Source organism: Bos mutus, chromosome 9, assembly GCF_027580195.1.
Source record: "Bos mutus isolate GX-2022 chromosome 9, NWIPB_WYAK_1.1, whole genome shotgun sequence".
Classification (NCBI taxonomy): domain Eukaryota; kingdom Metazoa; phylum Chordata; class Mammalia; order Artiodactyla; family Bovidae; genus Bos; species Bos mutus.
The window spans coordinates 13161876-13186396 of NC_091625.1; the positions used below are offsets into that span (position 1 = coordinate 13161876).

The 24521-nt window shown below is 39.2% G+C and overlaps 1 protein-coding gene and 1 non-coding gene across 11 annotated transcripts in view; one reads left to right on the forward strand and one right to left on the reverse strand.

The window, feature by feature from the left end:
• The window catches only part of SLC17A5 (solute carrier family 17 member 5), a 76609-nt gene that overhangs the window by 36538 nt on the left and 15550 nt on the right, over positions 1-24521 (reverse strand). For all 10 annotated transcript variants that reach the window (XM_070376200.1, XM_070376196.1, XM_070376194.1 and 7 more), the window contains 4 exons: positions 23590-23823; positions 21962-22049; positions 19182-19268; positions 18211-18329 (listed from right to left, as the gene is read on the reverse strand). In XM_070376200.1, the coding sequence (XP_070232301.1) occupies positions 18211-18329; positions 19182-19268; positions 21962-22049; positions 23590-23823 (528 nt within the window). The remainder of the gene's footprint in view (positions 1-18210; positions 18330-19181; positions 19269-21961; positions 22050-23589; positions 23824-24521) is intronic.
• On the forward strand, positions 8179-8283 carry LOC138989287 (U6 spliceosomal RNA). Its single transcript, XR_011465526.1, has one exon. It is a non-coding gene; the product is annotated as a U6 spliceosomal RNA (small nuclear RNA).

Sequence of the window (24521 nt, forward strand, 5' to 3'; positions counted from 1 at the left end):
TCTGGCATCCATCCACAGACAAAAGTGTTTTTCTGGGGGCAGTGGGATCTACAAACATATGCCAAGGGACCTGGTAAGAGTTTTGCATGCCTGTGCATTGGGTAAAAGACATAAGGATCTTGGTCCCAGCTGTGAATCCTGAAGTAACTTGTCAACCAGCTTCAGCCTTTCTTGGCTGTGGTCTGGGAACCCTTGGAAAATAATTGACTTAGTTAGCTTTAGACAAGGACATCCTGGCATTTGTGACAACACATATGGACCCTGAGGGCATTATGCTAAGTGAAATAAGTTATACAGAGAAAGACAAATACCGTATAACATGTGGAATAGAGACCAAGCTCTGCAACGAGGGAAGCCACCACAGTGAGAAGCCTGTACGCTGCAACAAAGAGTAGCCCCTATTCGCCACAACTAGAGAAAGCCCGCATGCCACAACAAAGACCCGGTGCAGTCAAAAATTAAATAAATACATAAATTCAAAAAGTCAAAACTCATGGAAACAGAGAATAAAATGGTGGTGGGCAGGGACTGGAGAGAGGGGGAAACTCATCTTCCAGTCACAAGATGAGCAGCTGCTACAATCTAATGTCAGCATGGCGACGATAGCCAGCATTACTCTATCATGTACTTGAAAGCTGCTAAGGGAGTAGATCTTAAATGTTCTCACCACAAAAAAGAAATGGTAATCCACTGAGATGATGGAGGTGTTAACTAACCCCACTGTGGGCATCATTTATGTAACACGTGCTTGTGTGTGTTAGTCGCTCAGTCGTGTCTGACTCTTTGCGACGCCACAGATGGTAGCCCGCCAGGTTCCTCTGGAATTCTCCAGGCAAGAATACTGGAGTGGGTTGCTGTTCCTTTCTCCAATTTTGTAATTAAGTATATCAAATCATCATGGTGTACATCTTAAACAAACATACATAATGTCAATTATATCTTAATAAAGCTGGGTGGGGGGAAAGACCAGTTGTAGGCCAAACATATAAGCTTGACATGTAGCAGGATCTCAATAGCTATTTATCACATGAATATGAAGCCCACAGAGTCAGAAATTTGGAAAGAAGAATATGATATGTAAATGTTAGTGTTCATTTGTAAACTGAGTATAAAACAACAGCTTTCTTTTCTCCGAATGACAATTATGACATCAATTTATAGTATTTCCACATTACAAGTTATATTTTAAGGGGGGAAACCCTTCATTTATAAAACATTCAAATTAGTGATGAATTTTTAAATGTTTCTAGGAGAAACTATCCAATTAGCTGTGGCAGACATTAAAAAAATCCTTCAGGATTTTAAGATAACCCTGTCTAATAGAACTTATTATGGTGACCGAAATGGTCTATGTCTACACTGCCCAATTTGGTAAACAGTAGCCCTATCAAGCCTTTGCAATATGGCTAGTGTGACTGAGGAAATGAATTTTTAATTAAATTAATCTAAATTAAAATTTAATAACCACAAGTGTTGGTGGCTACCATAATGGACAACAAAAGTTGAAGGCAAGATCTTAATAAAGTACAAAACAGCTTTTTCTGATGTTCTAGATAAGAAATTATTCTTTTGCTATTATCAGAGATGACTTGTCAATCACGCAATGTCACACACTCTCTTGGCTTCATTATACTTAAATGTTGGCAAAGCGCATTACAAAAGTTCTTGCCAGAGCTCCACATTCTTCTAAAATGCCACTGCTGATGAATGAAAAAATACTGGAAAGGAAATTTTTTAGTTGTTCAGATCATCTGCCTAGCCAATATTTTGAGAGCAAATTCTTTAAGATATTTGAGTAAGGGAATTTCTGAAGGAATAATCAATGAGATCTTGAATCTTGTATAGAGAATGTATCATTAAATAAGTAATAATAGCTCAAACAGCTTTTAAAAATAACAGTTGAAGCACGAAGGTACAGAACAAAAATGTATTTGTTGTCAAATGTGCAAAATCTTCTAGACTATAGGAAGGGTAAGGTCAATCAATAACATTTGAGTATCTTCTATGTACAACTTCACAAAAAAATGTTTTCCTGTCAAATGTAAGAAACAACAAATTGGTTTAGAAAAAGCTGCATGAAACGCATGTTCTAAGTTAGCGCAACTAAATACTCAAGCCAAAGCCCTTATTTGCTTCATAAGACTGCAAAATTGTATACTCTTTCAAAAAGGTAGAAGAGAAGCAAAACAGTTATAAAATATCCTGTCCTAAAGACTTAGTAAAGAAAAAAAATTAAAAAGCAAAAAACAATACCAGATCTCTTGAGGAAAGAAAACGTCAGTGGGTAAAGTGGTAATGTCTTAACAATTTATTAAAAAGGAGACCTCTATATACCGTGTTCTTGGACTGGAAGAATTAATATCGTTAAAATGACCATACTACCCAAACCAATGTACCAATTCAATGCTATCTCTATCAGAATAACAACGCCATTCTACACAGAACTCGACAAATAATTTAATAGCTTGTATGGAAACATAAAAGACCTCGAACAGCCAAAACAATCGAGAAAGAGAAACAGCTGGAGGAATATGCTTCCTGACTTCCAACTATACTATAAAGCTATAGTAATAAAAACTCAGTATGGTTCTGGCACAAAAGCAGACTCATAGATCGGTGGGACAGAATAGAAAGCCCAGAAATAAACCCACACACGCATGGTCAATTGCTGCTGCTGCTGCTTCTAAGTCGCTTCAGTCGTGTCTGACTCTGTGTGACCCCATATATGGCAGCCCACCAGGCTCCGCCGTCCCTGGGATTCTCCAGGCAAGAACACTGGAGTGGGTTGCCATTGCCTTCTCCAATGCATGAGGGTGAAAGTGAAAGTGAAGTTGTTCTTACTCTATGACAAGAGAGAAAAGATAGTCTGCACAATGGAGAAAGACAGCTACATGTAAAAGAAAAAATTAGAACATTCTCTACTCCATACACAAAAATAAACTAAAAATAGATTAAATATTTATAAATGTAAGACTGAATAGAATAAAATTCCTAGAGGAAAGCATAGGGAGAATGCTCTTTGACAAAAATTGTAGCAATGTTTTTTGAATCTATCTCCTAAAGTAAATAAAAGCAAAAATAAATAAACAGGATCTAATTAAACACAAAAGCTCTTTCACAGCAAAGGAAACCATCAAATAAAAAAAACAGTACCTACTGAATGGGAGAATATATTTGCAAATAATATGACTGACAAGGGGTTAATAGCCAACATATATACATACCGCATACAAGTCACCATAAAAAAATAAAGAATCTGATTAAAAAATAGGCAGAAGAACTGAACAGATATTTTTCCAAAGAGCAAATGCAGATGGCTAACAAGCACATTAAAAGAAGTTTAACGTCACTAAGCATCAGGGAAATGCAAATCAGATCCACAGTGGGATGTCACCTCACATCTGTCAGAATCACTACCATCAAAAAGAACACAAATAACAAATGTTGGAGACGATGTAGAGAAAAGGAAACCCTTGTACACTGTTGGTGGGAATGTAAACTGATGCAGCTGCTGTGGAAAACGGTATGGAAGTTGTTTAAAAAACTAAAAATAATTAAAAATAGAACTTTAGATGACCATTGTATCTACTACTGTGGGCAAGAATCCCTTAGAAGAAATGGAGTAGCCCTCAGAGTCAACAAAAGAGTCCAAAATGCAGTACTTGGGTGCAATCTCAAAAATGACAGAATGATCTCTGTTTGTTTCCAGGGCAAACCATTCAATATCACAGTAATCTAACTCTATGCTGTGACCAGTAATGCTGAAGAAGCTGAAGTTAAATGGTTCTATGAAAACCTACAAGACCTTCTAGAATTAACACCCCCAAAAATGTCCTTTTCTTCACAGGGGACTGGAATGCAAAAGTAGGAAGTCAACAGATACCTGGAGTAACAGGCAAATTTGGGCTTAGAGTACAAAATGAAGCAGGGCAAAGGCTAATAGAGTTTTGCCAAGAGAACGCACTGGTCATAGCAAACACCCTCTTCCAACAACACAAGAGAAGACTCTACACATGGACATCACCAGATGGTCAATACCAAAATCAGATTGATTATATTCTTTGCAGCCAAAGATGGAGAAGCTCTATACAGTCAGCAAAAACAAGACTGGGAGCTGACTGTGGTTCAGATCAAGAACTCTTTATTGCTAAATTCAGATTTAAACTGAAGAAAGTAGGGAAAACGACTAGACCATTCAGGTATGACCTAAATCAAATACCTTTCAATTATATGGTAGAAGCGACAAATAGATTCAAGGGATGAGGTCTGATAGACAGAGTGCCTAAAGAACTATGGATGGAGGTTCATGACACTGTATGGGAGGCAGTGATCAAGACCATCCCCAAGAAAAAGAAATGCAAAAATGGTTGTCTGGGGAAGTCTTACAAATAGCTGGGAAGAGAAGAGAAGCTAAAGGCAAAGGAGAAAAGGAAAGATATACTCATTTGAATGCAGAGTTCCAAAGAATAGCAAGGAGAGATAAGAAAGCCTTCCTCAGTGATCAATGCAAAGAAATAGAGGGAAACAATAGAATGGGAAAGACTACAGATCTCTTCAAGAAAATTATAGACACCAAGGGAATATTTCATGCAAAGATGGGCACGATAAAGAACGGAAACACTATGGACCTAACAGAAGCAGAAGATATTACGAAGAGGTGGCAAGAATACACAGAAGAACTACACAAAAAAGATCTTCATTACCCAGATAACCGTGATGGTGTGATCACTCACCTAGAGCCAGACATCCTGGAATGTGAAGTCAAAGTGGGCCTTATGAAGCATCACTATGAACAAAGATAGTGGGGCTGATTGAATTCCAGGTGAGCTATTTCAAATCCTAAAAGATGATACTGTTAAAGTGCTGCACTCAATATGCCAACAAATTTGGAAAACTCAGCAGTGGCCATAGAAATGGAAAAGGTCAGTTTTCACTCCAACCTCAAAGAAAGGCAATGCCAAACAATGTTCAAACTACCACACAATTGCACTCATCTCACATGCTGGCAAAGTAATGCTCAAAATTCTCCAAGCCAGGCTTCAACAGTATGTGAACTGTGAACTTCCAGATGTTCAAATTGGATTTAGAAAAGGCAGAGGAACCAGAAATCAAATTGCCATCATCCATTGGGTCATCAAAAAAGCAAGAGAGTTCCAGAAAAACATCTACTTCTGCTTTATTGACTATGCTGAAGCCTTTGGATGGATCACAACAAACTGTGGAAAATTCTTAAAGAGATGGGAGTACCAGACCACCTTACCTGCCTCCTGAGAAATCTGTATGCAGGTCAAGAAGCAACAGTTAGAACTGGACATGGAACAAGAGACTGGTTCCAAATTGGGAAAAGCTGTATATTGTCATTCTGCTTATTTAACTTATATGCAGAGTACATCATGCAAAATGCCAGGCGGATGAAGCACAAGCTGGAATCAAGATTGCCAGGAGAAACATCAATAACCTCAGATACGCAGATGACACCACCCTTATGGCAGAAAGTGAAGAAGAACTAAAGAACTTTTGATGAAGGTGAAAGATGAGGAGAAGGGGGCGACAGAGGATGAGATGGTTGAATGGCATCACTAATTAGATGGACATGAGTTTTAGCAAGCTCCAGGAGTTGGTGATGGACAGGGAAGCCTGGCATGATGCAGTCCGTAGGGTCGCAGAGTTGACTGAACTGAACTGAACTGAACTGGGAAGTACCAAATGACCTAGCAATCCCACTCCTGGGTACCTACCTGAAAAAAACAAAGACAAAAAACAAAAACCTCTAATTGGAAAAGATACAGGCATCCTAATGTTTATAGCAGCATTATTTACAATTGCCAAGAAATTGAAGCAACCTAAGTGGCAATCAACAGATGAATGGATAAAGAAGATACGGTATATACACAATGGAATAGTACTAAGTTATAAAAAAAGAACAAAATGTTGCCATTTGCAGCAACATGGACGGACTTGGGGGGCATTATGCTAAGTGAAATAAGTCAGACAGAGAAACACAAGGTATTACTTATTTATGGAATCTAAAAAATACAACAAATTAGTGAAGATAACAAAAAAGAAGCTGACTTACAGATACAGAGGAAAAACTAATGGCTACCAGTAGGGAGAGGGACGGTGGGAGGGGCAATACAGGGGAGTGGGTAAAGAGGTACAAACAGTTAGGTATAAAATAAGCTACGAGGATGTATTATACAACATGGGGGATGCAGCCAATATTTTATAACAAGTATAAATGCAGCATAACCTTTAAAAATCGTGAATCACTATTTTGTAATAGGGCTTCCTTGGGGGCTCAGATGGTAAAGAATCTGCCTGCTATGCAGCAGACTTGTGTTTGATCCCTGCGTCAGGAAGATCCCCTGGAGAAGGGAATGGCAATCGCTCCAATATTTTTTTAAAGATTTATTTATTTACATTATTTTCTGGCCATGGTGGGTCTTCGTTGCTGCACATGGGCTTTCTCCAGCTGCGCTGAGCTGGGCTGCTCTCTGGTTGCAATGTGTGGGCCTCTCATTGAGGCGGCTTCTCTTGAGGAGTACAGGCTCCGGGCACACGGGCTCCAGCAGTTGCTGCGCTGTAGTTGTGGCGCATGGGCTTAGTTGCTCCCTGGAATGTGGGATCTTCCCAGACCAGGGATCAAACCACTGTTTCCCCATGTATTTGCCACGAAGGGATGGGACCGGATGCCGTGATCTTCGTTTTTTGAATGTTGAGCTTTAAGCCAGCTTTTTCACTCTCCTCTTTCACTTTCATCTTCTTTGCTTTCTGCCATAATGGTGGTGACATCTGCATAACTGAGATTATTGATATTTCTCCTGGCAATCTTGATTCCAGCTTGTGCTTCATCCAGCCCGGCATTTTGCATGATGTACTCTGCATATAAGTTAAATAAGCAGGGTGACAATATACAGTCTTGACGTACTCCTTTCTCAATTTGGAATCAGTCTGCTCTTCCATGTCCGGTTCTAACTGTTCCTTCTTGACCTGCATACAGATTTCTCAGGAGGCAGGCAGGTGGTCTGGTATTCCCATTTCTTGAGGAATCTTTCATGTTTGTTGTGATCCACACAGTCAAAAGGCATGTGAAATGAGTGCAACTGAGCGGTAGTTTGGACGTTCTTTGGCATTGCTCTTCTTTGGGACTGGAATGAAAACTGACCTTTTCCAGTCCTGTGGCCACTGCTGAGTTTTCCAAATGTGCTGGCATACTGAGTGCAGCACTTTAACAGCATCAAGCTTACAAACAGTTCACGGCATCCCAGTGCCTAAAGAGTAAAGTCTAAGCTCCTCAGTGGGACACACAGGATTCTCCATGATCAGGCTTCTTCTGCCACTCTCTGCCTTTGCCTTTTACCTGCAGCAAGACCTGATTCCTGGCGAGTATCACTCTCTCTCCTCAGAATCTGCTTATACCACATCCTTGCCCGGGGATACCCACACATCTCTCCCTTTCCCAATGTGCCTAGTTCACGCCAACTTCTCTTTCAAGATTGCTCAGATGAAGCTTTTACCAGTAAGAAAGAAACACGCAGCCTCTGACTGCTCTCACCTGAGATGGTCTGCTTCTAACAGTTGGGCCACAGCACGCTCCCACTGACTGTGACGCCTGGTCTGGGAAGATTCCACATGCTGTGGGGAACTAAGCACATGTGCACAACTACTGAGCCAGCACTCTAGAGCCCATGCTCTGCAACAAGAGAAGCCACCGCAATGAGAAGCTCATGCACTGCAATGAAGAGCAGTCCCTGCTCGCCACAACTAGAGAAAGCCCGCAGCCATGAAGGCCCAACACAGTCAAATAAAATCTCAAAAAAACACGATGGAATGAGACAGATGGACAACACCTTGATCACCTCTGAGCACAGATGAAAACAAGAATGTATGAACCACACAGAAGAGCAAAACTCTCTCCTGGCTAATGTGACTGCTGCTTCCCTGCCAATTATAGCCTCAGCCCCACCTAGATAAAAATTAAGATCCTCAGCCACAGAACCGCTACTGCCTTCTCACAGCACCAATTCTGGAGCAAAACAGTGATTCTTTAAACCTTCCTCACAGTCAAGTAACACAAGTCTAAACTGTAGCAAGCTGCCTTCAGCTCTCTCACTGAGATGCCCTTTAGTTCCTCATGGTGTGGTTTCTTCTTCATTGCCACAAAGTAAGAAATCCCATGCTTACTTTGGCAGGACATACACTAAAAGTGGAACAATACAGAGAAGATTAGCATGGGCCCTATGCAAGGATGATATGCAAATTCATGTAATGCTCCATATTAAAAAAAAAAAAAAGAAAGAAAGAAATCCCTTTGTTCAACAACAGGTATACTGCTGACAGTCCTTGGCAGGAGAGTATCATCTCCAGGCTGGCTGAGGACTCCTGCCTTCTCTGTATCAAAGATGTACTAAGTAACCTGTAGACAGCAGTGTCGGCCTGAAGTTCTGTCCATTCACGCCTGTCTCCCTCTGGATATCATAGGTCCCACAGGAACCATGTCTTGTTCATTTCTTCTCTCTGATTATCAATTTTTTGGTCCTCAGTACCTTACAAAGAGGGGCTTCCTTATTGGCTAAGATGGTAAAGAATCTGCCTGCAAAGCAGGAGACCTGGGTTTGAACCCTGGGTCAGGAAGATCCCCTAGAGAAGGGGATGGCTGCCCACTCCAGTATTTTTGCCTGGAGAATCATATTGACAGAGGAGTCTGGCAGGCTACAGTCCAGGGGTCGACTGAGCAGCTAAGCACACACACACCTGACAAAGAACCTAGGACATAGTAAGCGCTCAAAAAATGTTTAAGGAATGAATGAAGTACAGCAGACCCCAAACATTTATTGGATCCAGGATTAAAAGTGGAGCTTCATGTAACAAAGTATTTTATGACATTTTCAACTACAATGTCATCTGGTTTAAGAATGCCATTTGAAGTTCTGCTGCTGCTACTGCTGCTAAGTCACTTCAGTCGTGTCCGACTCTGTGGGACCCCACAGACGGCAGCCCACCAGGCTCCACCGTCCTTGGGATTCTCCAGGCAAGAACACTGGAGTGGGTTGCCATTTCCTTCTCCAATGCAGGAAAGTGAAAAGTGAAAGGGAAGTCGGTCAGTCGTGTCCGACTCTTCGAGACCCCATGGATTGCAGCCTACCAGGCTCCTCCGTCCATGGGATTTTCCAGGCAAAAGTACTGGAGTGGGGTGCCATTGCCTTCTCCGGTTTGAAGTTCTAGGAAACCTAATTCTCTTAATTCCTCTTGCTTCTGAATATTTCAATTTCGGAAGCATATGGAAAAACAGATTAACCTTAGGTTTGGATAATGGACAGATTTAGGCACCTTTGAAACTCTCTTTAAAAAAAAAATCTAAATAAACTAAAAAGTTTCATAAGTCAGTGAGGATAATGGTAAAAATGAAATTTTAGAAGTAGCAAGTTATTAATAATCAATGCTGAGAAAACATACCAAGTGTTTTTAAAAAATGGAAGCATAATTGACTTACAATATTATATTAGTTCCTTGTGTACGAAAAAAAAAAAAAAAGAATAATTCAAAATTCAATACAAAGCTATTAACAATGTTGACTTATGTTCCCCGTGCTGCACAGTAAGTACATCCTTGTTACTTATTTTATACCTATTAGTTTGTACGTCTTAATGCCCTTCAACTACCTTGCCTGACCCCCCCTCCCCCTTCTCCCTCTCTATCCACTAGTTGGTTCTCTGTATCCATGAGCCTGTTTCTGTTTAATATTTGTTCACTTGTTTTATTTTTCAGATTCCACATATAAATGAAAAGACACAGTATTTGTCTTTTTCAATCTGACTTATTTCACTAAAGCAAAATACCGTCCAGATCCATCCATGTTGTTGCAAATGGCAACATTTCATTCTTATGTCCAAGTAATATTCTACTGTATATATAAGACACATTATGTTTTATGTGGCAAGATCCATTTACAATGCATTAACTCTTTTAATCTGTTCCTCAGTGGAGGGAAAATGGGTATTCATTTAATTAATATCTCAGAGAACACGGAGATCTCTAAGTAACTTTATTACATTGGTGGTACCTTCTAAATTTCTGTTAACTTTTGGCAAAGACCAAGGGATGCCATATTTCTTAAAATTCAGCAGCTTACAGAGACCTTTGTAGCAAATTATAAAAAGTTAAAAAGAAAAGTGAATGAGTAAATGTTTAATTATTACCTGGTTTGCTACATATAAAAATTGAACCCTGTGATATAAAGGGTGGGCCCAGTGAGCTGAGACAAGCACATACAAGCCCCGCAATGCCGAGAGTGACCCCAGGGAGCCCAGACAAGCACACACAAGCCCCGCGATGCTGAGGGTGAGCCTGGGGAGCACAGACAAGCACACACAAGCCCCGCAATGCTGAGGGTGAGCCCGGGGAGCACAGACAAGCACACACAAGCCCCGCAATGCCGAGGGTGAGCCTGGGGAGCCCAGACAAGTGCACACAAGCCCCATGAGACAGAGGCCGGGCACCCGGAGCTGAGACAAGTGCCCACAAGCCCCGCGATGCAGAGGATGGGCCCAGGGGACTCAGACAAGCGCACACAAGCCCTGCTGACACAGAGGCCGGGCCTGGGGAGCTGAGTCAAGCGCACATAAGCCCGTGACGCAAAGGCCGGGCACCGGGAGCCGAGACAAGTGCACAGAAGCCCCGCGATGCAGAGGCTGGACATGGGGAGCTGAGACAAGCGCACTCAAGCCCTGTGATGCAGAGGTTGGGACCATGAAGCTGACACAAGTGTACACAAGCCCACAACACAGGGGGGTGAGTTCCGGGGGCTGAGGGAAGCCCACAGAAGTCTCCACGACACAGAGGGCACAGTTGGGGAGCCAAGAAAAAATCCACACAAACCCCTGCCCAGCTAGCTTCGGCCAGCAGTGTAGGGCGGGACAGGAGAACAGAAGCATAGCAATGATCCCGGAGACAAGTCGGGGGTTGGCGACAGTGGAGATATGCTGAGAGGGCCACTTTGAAGCACTGTGGAAATAGATGTGTCTAACACTGCCAGGGCCAGAAGGACTGCCCAAACACATACTGGACCCATAGAGACTACTGGACACTGCACCGCCCTTCAGAGAGATGAGATCCAGCTCCATCAACCAGAACAGAGGCACAAGCTCCCCCAACCAGGAAAACATCACAGGACACTACCCGACCCCATCCACGGGGCAGACTCCACAACCAAGAAGAAGTACGACCTTGAGAACCTTTTTTTTTTTCCATTTTTTCTTATAAATCACCCTGCTTACTCCCCCTACATAGTCTCACCTTCACATTATCCTTTTGCAGTGCTGTGGAGTTTTCCTCTTTGTTTTTCTTGTTAAAAAAAATAATTCATTTTTAAGATTTTTTTTTCTTTTTCACCTTTTTTTTTGAATGAGTTTTTAAATTTTGTTTTTTACATATTTAACTTCTTTGCCTATCGTTCTATACTGACTACAGCTATTCCTGACCATATAGAGATCTTTCCCAAATACATCTATTTATCTTTGCTTTTCTATTTTTTCTTTTCTCTCTTTTTTTTTACCCTCTTTTCCATCCCCTCTTTTTCTCTTTTCCTTCCCTTCTCCTCTTTTTTCCCCCTTTTTCTATTCTCCTTTTTTTCTTTCACTCTTTCTTTTCTCACCAAGTAAGTTAAATTGTTGAGCTCTCTTTGCTATATTCCCCAGTTGGCACTCTGATTGTGCTCAGTTTTCCAGATTGAGTGTTCACTAGCTCTGTTTTTTAATTAGTTGATATCACTTTTGGTTTTCCTTGTTCAAGTCAATCTCCTGTGCTCTTTTCTTTAGAATACTGTATGTGTGCAAGTGTGTGTTTATGTCCCATTATTTCTGTAATTACCTGCTTGATCTCCTCCCACTAGAACACAGGCACAAGTCACCCCTAACAAGAAGTCAACACAAACCACCCATCCAATCTTTCCCTCCAAGGGCAAAAACCAAAAGGAATAAGGATTATAACCCTAAGGCCTGAGAAAAGGAGACATCAAGTGGGGCAAGTTAGGAAAAAAAAATGATGATAAGACAGAGAAATACAGCACAAATGAAAGAACAAAGTAGAAACTCACAAGACCAAATAAAGAGGAAATAGCAATCTACCTGAAATAGAATTCAGAATAATGATAGTAAAGATGCTCCAAAGACTTGAAAATAGAATGGAGAAAATGCAAGAAACATTTAACACAGTTAATACAATCACCAAGGACACAGAAGAAGTAAAGAATAAGTAAACAGAGATGAGCAACACAATTACAGAAATTAAAAATACTCTAGAAGGAACCAATAGCAGAAAAACTGAGGCAGAGGAACAGATAAGTGAGCTGGAATATAGAATGGTGGAAATAACTGCTGAAGAGCAGAATAAAGGGAAAAGAACAAAGAGAATTGAGGATAGCCTCAGAGATCTTTGGGACATATTAAATGCACCAACATTTGAGTTATAGGGGTTTCAAAAGAAGAAAAAAAAAAGGCACCGAGAAAATGTTTGAAGAAATTATAATTGAAAACTTCCCCAACATGGGAAAGGAAATAGTCAATCAAGTCCAAGAAGTGCACAGAGTCCCTCAGAGGATAAACCCAAGGAGAAACACGTCAAGACACATATTAATCAAGCTAACAGAGATTAAACACAATGAAAGAATATTAAAAGCAGCAAGGGAAAAGGAACAAGTAACACACAAGGGAAAACCCATATGATTAACAGTGGATCTTTCAGTGGAAACTCTGCAGGCCAGAAGGGAATGGCAGGATATATTTAAAGTATTGAAAGAAAAATCTACAACCAAGATTACCATAACTGGCAAAGATCTCATTCTAAATTGATGGAGAAATCAAAAGCTTTACAGACAAGCAGAAGTTAAGAGAATTTAGCATCACCAAACCAGCTTTGCAATAAATACTAAAAGGACTTATACAGCCAGTAAACACAAGAGAAAGGAAAGACCTACAAAAACAAACCCAAAACAATCAAGAAAATGCCAATAGGAATATATGTATTGTGGATTAAATGCACCTACCAAAAGATACAGACTGACTGAATGGATACAAAAACAAGACACACATATATGCTACCTACAAGAGACCGACTTCAGACCTAGAGGCACATACAGACTGAAAGTAAAAGGATGGAAAAAGATATTCCATGTGAATGGAAACCAAAAGAAATCTGGAGTGGCAATCCTTATTTCAGGCAAAATAGATTTTCAAATAAAGAATATTATAAGAGACAAAGAAGGACACTATATAATGATCAAGGGATCAATCCAAGAAGAAGACATAACAATTGTAAATATTTATGTACTCAACACAGGAGCACCACAATACATAAGGCAAACACTAACAGGCATAAGAGGGGAAGTAGACAGTAACACAATAATAGCAGGGGACTTTAACACCCCAGTTACACCAATGGACAGATCATCAAAACAGAGAATCAATACGGAAACACAAACCTTAAATGAAACATTAGACCAAGTGGACCTAATTGATATCTTCAGGACTTTCCATCCAAATGCAGAAGAAGATACTTTCTTCTCAAGTGCACATGGAACATTCTCCAATAGACCACATCTTGGGTCACAAATCAAACCTCAGTAAATTTAAGAAAGTTGAAATCGTATGAAGAATTTTCTCTGTAGTTGATATCTAGTCTCAACTCTATAAGACTAGATATCAACTACAGGGGAAAATTGCAAAAAACACAAACTCATGGAGATTAAATAATACATGACAACAAAAACACAATGACCCAAAACCTATCGGATTCAGCAAAAGCAGGTCTAAGCAGGAGGTTTATAGCAATATAATCCTACCTGAAGAAACAAGAAAAGCATCGAATAGACAGCCTAACTCTACATCTAATGCAGCTGGAAAAAGAACAAAAAAAGTCAGCAGAAGGAAATAAATCATAAAGATCAGAGCAGAAATAAATGAAAAAGAAATGAAGGAAACAATAGCAAAGGTGAATAAAACTAAAAGCTGGTTCTTTGAGAAGATAAACAAAATTGACAACCACTAGCCAGACTCATCAAGAAATAAAGGGAGAAAAATCAAATCAGCAAAATTAGAAATGAAAAAGGAAAGGTTACAACAGACAACACAGAAATACAAAGGACCATAAGAGAATATTATAAGCAACTATAGGCTAATAAAATGGAAAACCTAGAAGAAATAGATTCTTAGGAAAGTTCAACAGGAAGAAACAGAAATTATGAACAAGCAAAGTACAAACATTGAAATCGAAACTGGGATCAAAAATCTCCCCCAAAACAAAAGCCCAGGGCCAGATGGTATCACAGAATTCTATCAAACATTTAGAGAAGAGCTAATGCTTACTTTTCTGAAATTCTTCCAAAAAATTGCAGAGGAAGGAACACTTCCAAACTCATTCTATGAGGCCACAATCACCCTGATACCAAAACCAGGTAAAGACAACACAAAAAAGGAAAATTACAGGCCAGTATCACTGATGAACATGGATGCAAAAATCCTCAACAAAACTCTAGCAAATAGAATTCAACAACACATTAAAAAGCTCATACACCATGATCAAGTTGGGTTTATCCCAGGAATGCAAAGATTCTTCAATATACACAAATCAATCAGTGTGATACACCATATTAAGAAGTTGAAAGATAAAAACTGTATGATCATCTAAATAGATGCAGGAAAAGCCTTTGACAAAATTGAGCACCCATTTATGATAAGAGCACTTCACAAAGTGGGAATAGAAGGAACCTACCTCAACATAGTAAAGGCCAAATATGATTAAGCCCACAGCAAACACTGTTCTCAATGGTGAAAAACTAAAAGCATTCCCTCTAAATTCAGGAATAAGACAAGAGTGTCCACTCTCACCACTATTATTCAACATAGTTTTGGAAGTCTTAGCTATGGCAATTAGAGAAGAAAAAGAAATAAAAGGAATCCAGATTGGAAAATAAGTAAAACTCTCACTGTTTGCAGATGACATGATACTACACATACAAAATCCAAAAGAAACTATCAGAAAATCACTAGAGCTAATCAGCAAACTCAGCAAAGTTGCAGGATACAAGGTCAATACACAGAAATCACTTGCATTCCAATATACCACCAATGAAAAATCAGAAAGAGCAATTAAGGAATCAATCCCATTCACCACTGCAACAAGAAGAATAAAATATCTAGGAATAAAACTACCTAAGGAGACAAAAGATGTGTATATGGAAAATTACAGGACACTGATGAAAGAAATCAAAGGTGACATAAACAGATGGAGATATATTCCATGTTTCTGGGTAGGAAGAATCAACATTGTGAAAATTACTATACTACCAAATGCAATCTACAGATTCAATGCGACCCCTTTCAAATTACCAATGGCATTTTTCATAGAACTAGAACAAAAAATTTCACAATTCACATGGAAACACAAAAGACTCTGAATAGCCAAAGCAGTCTTGAGAAAGAAGAATGGAGCTGGAGGAATCAAGCTTTGTGACTTCAGACTATACTACAAAGCTACAGTCATCAAGACAGTATGGTACTTGAACAAAAGCAGAAATATAGACCCATGGAACAAAGTAGAGAACCCAGAGATAAACCCACGCACCTATGGGTACCTTATTTTTGACAAAGGAGGCAGAATATACAATGGGGCAAAGATAGCCTCTTTAAGAAGTAGTTCTGGGAAAACTGGAGAGCTATGTGCAAAAACAGGAATTAGAACACTTCCTAACACCATACACAAAGATAAACTCAAAATGGATTAAAGACCTAAATGTAAGACCAAAAACTATAAAACTCTTAGAGGAAAACATAGGCAGAACACTAGATGACATAAATCAAAGCAAGATCTTCTATGACCCACCTCTTAGAGTAATGGAAATAAAAATAAAAATAAACAAGTGGGACCTGATTAAACTTAAAAGCTTTTGCACAGCAAAGGAAACTACAAACAAAGTTAAAAGGCAACCCTCAGAATTGGAGAAAAGAATAGCAAAGGAAACAACTGACAAAGAATTAATTTCCAAAATATGTAAGTAGCTCATACAACTCAATACCAGAAAAACAAACAATCCAATCAAAAACTTGGAAAAAGACCTAAACAGACATTTCTCCAAAGAAGACATACAGGCGGCTAACAAACACATGAAAAGATGATCAACATCGCTCATTATTAGAGAAATGCAAATCAAAACTACAATGAGATACCACCTCACACCAGTCAGAATGGCCATCATCAAAAAGTCTGTAATAATGTAAATTGATTACAGCCATTGTGGAAGATGGTACGGAGATTCCTTAAAAAACTAGGAATAATACCACCATATGACCTAGCAGTTCCACTACTAGGCATATACCCTGGGCAAACCAAAATTGAAACAGACACGTGTACCCCAATGTTCACTGCAGCACTATTTACAATAGCTAGTACATGGAAGTAACCTAGATGTCCATTGATAGATGAATGGATAAAGAAGCTGTGGTACATACATACAATGGAATACTACTCAGCCATAAAAAGGAACACATTAGAGTCAGTTCTAATGTGGATGAACCTAGAGCCTATTATACAGAGTGAAGTAAGGAAGAAAAAGAAATATAAATACCATATACTGATGCATATATATGGAATCTAAAAAGATGGTACTGATGAATTTATTTTCAGGACAGCAATGGAGAAACACACATAGAGAACAGACCCATGGACACAAGGGGAGGCGAGGCGGGAGAAGGTGAGATGTATGGAGAGAAACGAGAAATTTACAACACCAGATCGGAGAAGACAATGGCACCCCACTCCAGTACTCTTGCCTGGAAAATCCCATGGACAGAGGAGCCTGGTAGGCTACAGTCCATGGGGTCGCTAAGAGTTGGATATGACTGAGCAACTTCACTTTCACTTTTCACTTTCATACATTGGAGAAGGCAATGGCACTCCACTCCAGTACTCTTGCCTGGAGAATCCCAGGGACGGGGGAGCCTGATGGGCTGCCGTCTATGGGGTCGCACAGAGTCGGACACGACTAAAACGACTTAGCAGCAGCAGCATGTAAAATAGATAGCCAATGGGAATTTGCTGTATGACTCAGGGAACTCAAACAGCCCCTGTGACAACCTAGAAAGGTGGGATGGGGTGGGAGATGGGAGGGAGGTTTGGGTGGGAAGGGACATGGGTGTACCTATGGCTGATTCTTGTTGATGTATGACAGAAAACCACAAAATACTGTAAAGCCATTATCCTTCAATTAAAAAAATTAAAGAAGAAAATAGATGACCAACAAGGACCTGCTGTATAGCACATGCAACTGTATTCAATATCTTGTAGTAACCTACAATAAAATCTAAAAGAATATATATAAAACTGAATCATTCTGCTCTACACCTGAAACATAACACTGTAAATCAACTGTAATAACAACAACAACAACAAATCACTCACTCTTATGACTATAAATAGAACAGAATAAAAGAACAATTGTACCAGCTTGGCGGGGGGTGGGGAATTGAAAATATCAATAATAATAACTTGTTGGGGAATAAAAGTTTTATATGAAATATTTCATGTTCTTTAAACCAATAAAGTGACTATGAAGCCATTAATAATGCTAAAGAAAAGACTGTGTATTTTAATTTTTCCTAATGTTTTCAGGTTCTTCTTTTATTCTCACTAAAAGACACATATTTTATCCCCAGGGCTTGAGAATTTACTGTATTAAATTATGACAGATTGGATTTCTGATTTGCTATTGTGCTCAATTAAGTGAAGCAAATCTTACTTTAGTGCATATAAATTTTTTCTAAAGGTCTATTCTAGAGGAGCAAATTATATAGTATAGCAAATGTGCTGTCCTTGTTAAATCACACTCATTTAAAATACAGATAAAAACACATTCGTTTTCTAACAACAAACATTTAGAATGTAGCTGTAAGATTCCTTTTGTAGATAACACATCTTATTTTCTTCTAAGAAGAAAGACAAAGAGAGTCACTTGAAAATCATTACTCTAGAAGATGTAAAATGAAAAGTAATTTTTCATAGATTTGAACTAGAAAGAACTAAAATATCTTGGGCAAAACAGTACTTTGTATATTAATTTGCCTAGAGTGTGCACAACAGAAATATTCAATAAAAAGTTGGTATCTTAAACCTGAAAAAAAAGTTTCTGAAATTATTTTTGAAATATGCCAAAGTTCATACCTGATTTTTTAATGATGAAAGAATATACTCCTTTTCATAGGGGGTGATTGTCTTGTGAGTTTCTGGTGTATCACTAACTAAGCAGATCCATAAAATAAACCAGATGATTCCAACAAGGCCTTAAAATAGAAAATAGTTAAATGAAGTCAGAATGTACCAATGCAGCAATTTACTTATGTCTTGAAAAAAATTATGTAATTATAAACTTCACCACAGTATGTCTAGCATTGTCACCACACAAATCTTTTTTTTTGTTATGAGAACTTTTAAGATCTATTCTTTTGGCAACTTTCAAATATGCACTACAATATCACTGTGCAATACTTTACAAACCTAGTCTTATTTATTTTATAATGGTAATTTTGCACCTAAAGCGAACAACTTTTGACCACATGACTGCCTAACAGGATCTACCAGACAAAACCTTTAAAAAACTAAATGTCTACAATCTTATTATTTCCACAGGTATCTGCTTTTGTTTATTTGTTTTGATTGCAGACATATTTCCTGAGTAAATGTTTAGGTGGAATCTACTTTATTAAAAACGTGTATCATCCTCCTATTGAGATTGAGGAATGAAAGGCCCTGGGGCTAAACAAACAAACAAAAAAGATGAAAACTACCAAGTGAAAGTATCCTACTTTGCTTGAGAAGAAATATTTTCAAAATTCACACTTTTATAATAAATGACATAGCAATTTTTGTAGTAAGTGTAGCATTTAAGTCCTGGATTCAACAGCACTTTCTATTGAACAAATATTCCAACATTAACAGCAAGTCACAGCTTAGCCAGATCATTTTAACCACATGAACTTGAAAAACAGGTTATCAGTAAGTGTTTCAGGGCTTTGCGGTTTAGGAAATGGTTACTTCAGTGAGTTGGCATATACATATTTTAACCAGTTATTAAACCTCTATTACATTTCAGACCTCTCACATCATAATTTAGGTTACATTTTAAATAAACTTACCGAAGAAATAGAAGACATAAGTCCAATTCATATAGTAGCAAATTACTCCAGAAAGAGGCAGAGAAACTACTGTCCCAAGTTGTGCTCCTGGAACAACAACAAAACTTTGTAAACTTTGGAGAAAAATGAACGAACAGGGGACAGGTTTACTGCTTAAGAAGATGGATAATAGATTATGAGGAAAAGAGCAATCAGCTGCCAAAGGTGGGGCTTCCCTGGTGGTCTAGTGGTTAAGAATTCGCCTGCAGATGAAGGGGTCACTGGTTTGATCTTTGGCCCTAGAAGATTCCACATGATGCAGAGCAACTAAGCCCAGGCACAACTACTGAGTACACAAGCGGCAAGTACTGAGGACCGTGGGCCTCTGTGCTCTGCAACAAGAGAAGCCAGCGCAGGGAGAGGCCTGTGCACTGCAACTCCAAAGCAGCCCCCACTCATGGTAACCAGAGAAAGCCCACGTGCAGCAGTGAAGACCCAGTGCAGCAATAAATACATGAATTTAAAAAAATCTCATAGGAGTTGAGTTTGTCGTTGTTTAGTCACTAAGTTATATCGACTCTTTTGTGACCCCATGGACTGTAGCCCGCCATGTAGGCTTCTCTGTCCGTTGGATTTCCCAGGCAAGAATAAAGTGGGTTACCATTTCCTTCTCCAGAGGATCTTACTGACCCAGGGATAGAACGCCATTCCTACACTGGCAGGCAGGTTCCCTACCACTGAGCCACCAGGGAAGCCAGAGGAGTTGAGTTAGTCACATGTAAATATAAATAATCCATTCTCTTAAGGGATCATTTACCAGAAAACTCATAATATGTAAAATGGATACATTAATATATAGTTACATTAGTTACGATTATATAGCTATTGCTGAATTAGAAGGCATCAATCAACGGAAGACCTATTATAATATGAGCTAGTAAATGCCACATTACTAGTAAATGTGTTAGAAAGCCACGTGTTTGGGGGAAAGGCTAAAGATGATCTCTAAACATAACGTACTGCAGCACATCTGATGGAAAATGAACAAAGCTTTCAGTAATCTAATTTGCTCTAAACACATTACACACATTTGTATCAGATAAATAAGTACGAAAACTTATTTTAACCACCAAACAGAAGCCATCTTAGTAGGTACAGTGTAAGCTAAAATAATCAGACATTGTTTCTGGTCTCAAGTTTTAGTCTTATAGAGTGAGTAAATATAAACAATTATTATATGTTAGAAAGTGCTGAGTGTCACAGAGCAACATGGAAGTTCAAAGGTAGGACAGATAACCTCTGACCACTAGAGGTCAGGAAAAGATGTTAAAAGGCAGTGGTGGGACTTTGAAAAGATGAGCAAGATCTGGTCCTGTAAGAAAGAAGGTATAGAGGCAGAGGTGAACAGGGTGAGTAAGGAATGAAAGAAGAAAAGCGGCAAGTGGGATTGGGAACTTCATCTGGGTGAAGGAAAGGAAAAGGAAGGCTAGAGAAACGGGCTGAACAGTTGTTGAATATCTGCTCCCTGCCAGGCACTATGTGCCAGGGGCTAGGCTGGCTAAAATGAAGGGATAATGACCACAAAGACTCTTGACCCCTCATCTGAGCCCAGATTTTATTTAATAGGCAAAGGAGAACCACAGATAGTGCCTCTTCTTGAACTTCTTATCAGATTTCTTACATCGATCTCCACACAGCTATAAGAATCTTCTTAAAAGAAAAGAAAAAAAAAGGAACCTTCTTAAGATGTACATGAGATCGTATCTCTCATGTAAAATATTTCCCCATTTTGGAGAAGAAAAACCCTGTGACCTGTAGGCCTTGATGTAATCTGGCTCTTGTCTATTTCTCTAAGCCCAACCCACTCCAGTACTCTTGCTAGAAAATCCGATGGACTGAGGAGCCTGGTAGGCTGCAGTCCATGGGGTCGCTAGGAGTCGGACACGACTGAGCGACTTCCCTTTCACTTTTCACTTTCATGCATTGGAGAAGGAAATGGCAACCCACTCCAGTGTTCTTGCCTGGAGAATCCCAGGGGCGGGGGAGCCTGGTGGGCTGCCATCTATGGGGTCACACAGACTGACTGGACTGACTGAAGCTATTTAGCAGCAGCAGTGCTTCTCATTGCTTTGAAACTATGTTACTTCCTGCCTGTCAGTCCTTGTACATGTTGTTCTGATTGGCTGGAATGCTTTCCTTTTTTGCTCTTTGCATGACTGGTTCATCTCATTCTTCGGATTTTAGCTTAAAAGCCACTGCAAGAGAGGTCTTTCTCAACCATTGTATTTAAAAGCGGTCAGGTCAAAAAGTTTTCATTCAGTATGTGAGCTGGAGGAGTTATAATTCACATATAAAGCTCATGCTATCTTACCTATAGATCAAAATGATAGAAAATAATGCATAGGGGGAAAAAAAGGTGTCTGAAAGGAGGGATTGAAAGTCATGACATGTTTATGAAATGATCAAACCAGAAATCACAATTTAAGGACACAAGTATTCAATTTTCCAGCTTTTGGGGGATTTTGTTCTGTTAAAGCATTCTCTATACCAACATCTGAAAAGGCAACATGGTTTGAAATAAAGGATGGCAGATGGAGAAAAGGACAACAGTCAATTATGCCACATTGCTATATGCTAGTGAGCCAAGGAAAACCATTAATAACAAAGTTGTATCCTCAAAACTTTATTTTTCCCCAAAGGAAACACTTGACATTGCATGACTCTGGTGTATACCTTTCCCCCAAGGTTGATGTGTAGATAACAAACTGTAGCAACGATCTTTATAAAGATGGTTATCTCACCTGCATATGAAATACTCAGAAGCTTGCTTCTTTCAAGAGGGGGAGCCCATGAAGACCACATGGCATGCATGGCTGGAAATGTGACACCCTGAGAAGGGAAAAAGGCATTTCTGATGAAATACAAAGTCATTTTGTTAATGTCTTAAATTCAGTTGAGTATCTTGTTGCAAGAAAAATTTCTGGATAAGACTCCAACCAGAATTAGGTTTCATGGAGTGACATGCCTTTACAGTGTTGAGTGAAAATACCTCATAGTGAAGTACTTTAAAAATCTGAACAAAGATTTGTGGATTCTGTCAACTGGTTTGAGGACTGCAAGGTAAGGGTTATAAAAAATATAAAAGAATGTATTGAGTGATGATATAAAGGGATTCCTCTCAATGTTAACTTTACTCATCTACTTTATTTAAGGCCTGAATGAAATGGAAATGTAACCAATACATAACTTAAACATACTGATCTAATACGGTGGGATACTAGAAGAAAATTCAAATTCACCCTTATCAACAGGAAAAATGGTCCTACCAAAAAACAATTAGAGTGTTTATGGTATTTTTTTTTAAGTTTTCTGGTCATAATCAGCCTAGTAAATGCTAATTAGTGGAGGGGCAAGATAGGAGGAGGGGATTAAGAGGTATTAATACAAACCACTGGGTATAACATAAATAAGCTGTCAGGAAATTACGTATCATAGGGAATATAATATTTTATAAACATTACAAATGGAGTATCATCCATAAAAATTTTGAATCACTATGTTGTACATCTGAGATTTACATAATATTGTACATCTGTTACACTTTGACTTAAAAAAATACCAGTTACAGATAATGGAGAAGTAACAGAACAGTGAAAGCAGGGAGGTCCATGGAGACTTGGGAGAGGAGGAGATGCTACCGGGAACAGGAAGGAATACATTCTGGTAGATTCAAAGTGGTGGATTCACTGCTGTCCTTGGCCATTCACTAGCTGTTGTAGCCTCAGAAAGATCAGTTAACCTTTTAGAACTTCCATGTCTTTATCTGTAAAACATGTATTTTACTCAGGTAAGAAGAAGAACCTGGTATTAGGGGGCTAGTTTTATTTTATAATCAAGAAGAGCTTATTTGGTACACCTCTATTTGATAAGGATCGTTCAGATGAGTGACCAAAGCTTAAATTTAAATAGCACTTGGCAATTTCCAAAGTTGTCTAGCCATTATTATATGACTGGATTTTACTACTCCAGTCAGTGTTTTTCCTACACAGATACAAAGGGATTCCTCTCAATGTTAACTTTACTCATCTACTTTATTTAAGGCCTGAATGAGACTAACACTTTTGCACTTCCTTATCTCCTCAGTAGGAGGGAACAGGGGGAGCTATGAAGTGTCCCCTAGAAAATGTTTTCTCTGATCTTTGAGTAAAGCTTTTAATTTTGGAGTGCTTCCACTGGAGAGCTCATCGGCCACAAACAAAAATCTACTCATGTTATTTTATGGTTTAATCAGTTTTTAGTTAAAAAATAAATCCCTATTATCTTCCAGTGTCATTTTTTGGGGCTCATGTTCATACCAAAGAATGATATCTTTAAGAAGATAAGAAAGTGAGAAGGGGTAAGAAGAAAAATAAAAGAGAAAAAAGCATACCTCTCCTAGCCCTTCTAGTGCCCTGAGTGCAACGAGGGCTCCGAATCCGAAATCTGCAGCGAGGGGAGTGAACAGGGTGAAGACAGCAGTACCAAGGATTCCGAATCCTAGCAGCAGCTTCCCCCCACTTCTGCTGGCAACATAGCCTCCAGGAATTTGTGTGATGATGTAGCCATAAAAAAAAGACCCGAGAATCCACCCTTGAGTTTCTGCATCCCACTGGTACTTTTTACCCTATAAAGAATAGGAAAAAAAAAAAAAGTCTTTTATGGCTAAGTAACATTCCATTGTGTTTACATACGACAGCTTTATCCATTCATCTGTCAATGCACCTGGATGTTTCCTCCACGTCTGGCTGTTGTAAACAGTGCTACGATGGACACTGGGTGCATATGTCTTTTAGAATTGTGGTTTTCTCAGGGTATATGCCCAGTAGTGGGATTACTGGGTCATATGGTAGTTTTAGTCCTCTTTTTTTCTTTTAAGGAATACTCCTCACTCTTCTCCATAATGGCTGCATCAGTTTACATTCCCACTAACATTGCCTGAGGTTTCTACCTAGAGCCTGTTATAGAGTGTGAAGTAAGTCAGAAAGAGATAAACAAGTATTTTATATTAACATATATATTTGGAATCTAGAAAAATGGTACTGATGAAATTAGTGGATGGATTTCTGGACACAGCAGGGGAAAGTGAGGGTGGGAATGAATGGAGAAGGTAGCACTGACATATATACACACTCGTGTAAAATAAACAGTTAGTGGGAAGTCACTACAGAACACAGGGAGCCCACCCTGGCGCTCTGTGATGACCTAGAGCGGGTGGGATGGGGGCAGGTGAGGGAGGCTATGGATATATATATATAATTATGACTGATTTCCATTGTTGTACAGCAGAAACCAACAGAACATTGTAAAGAAAATTTCCACCAA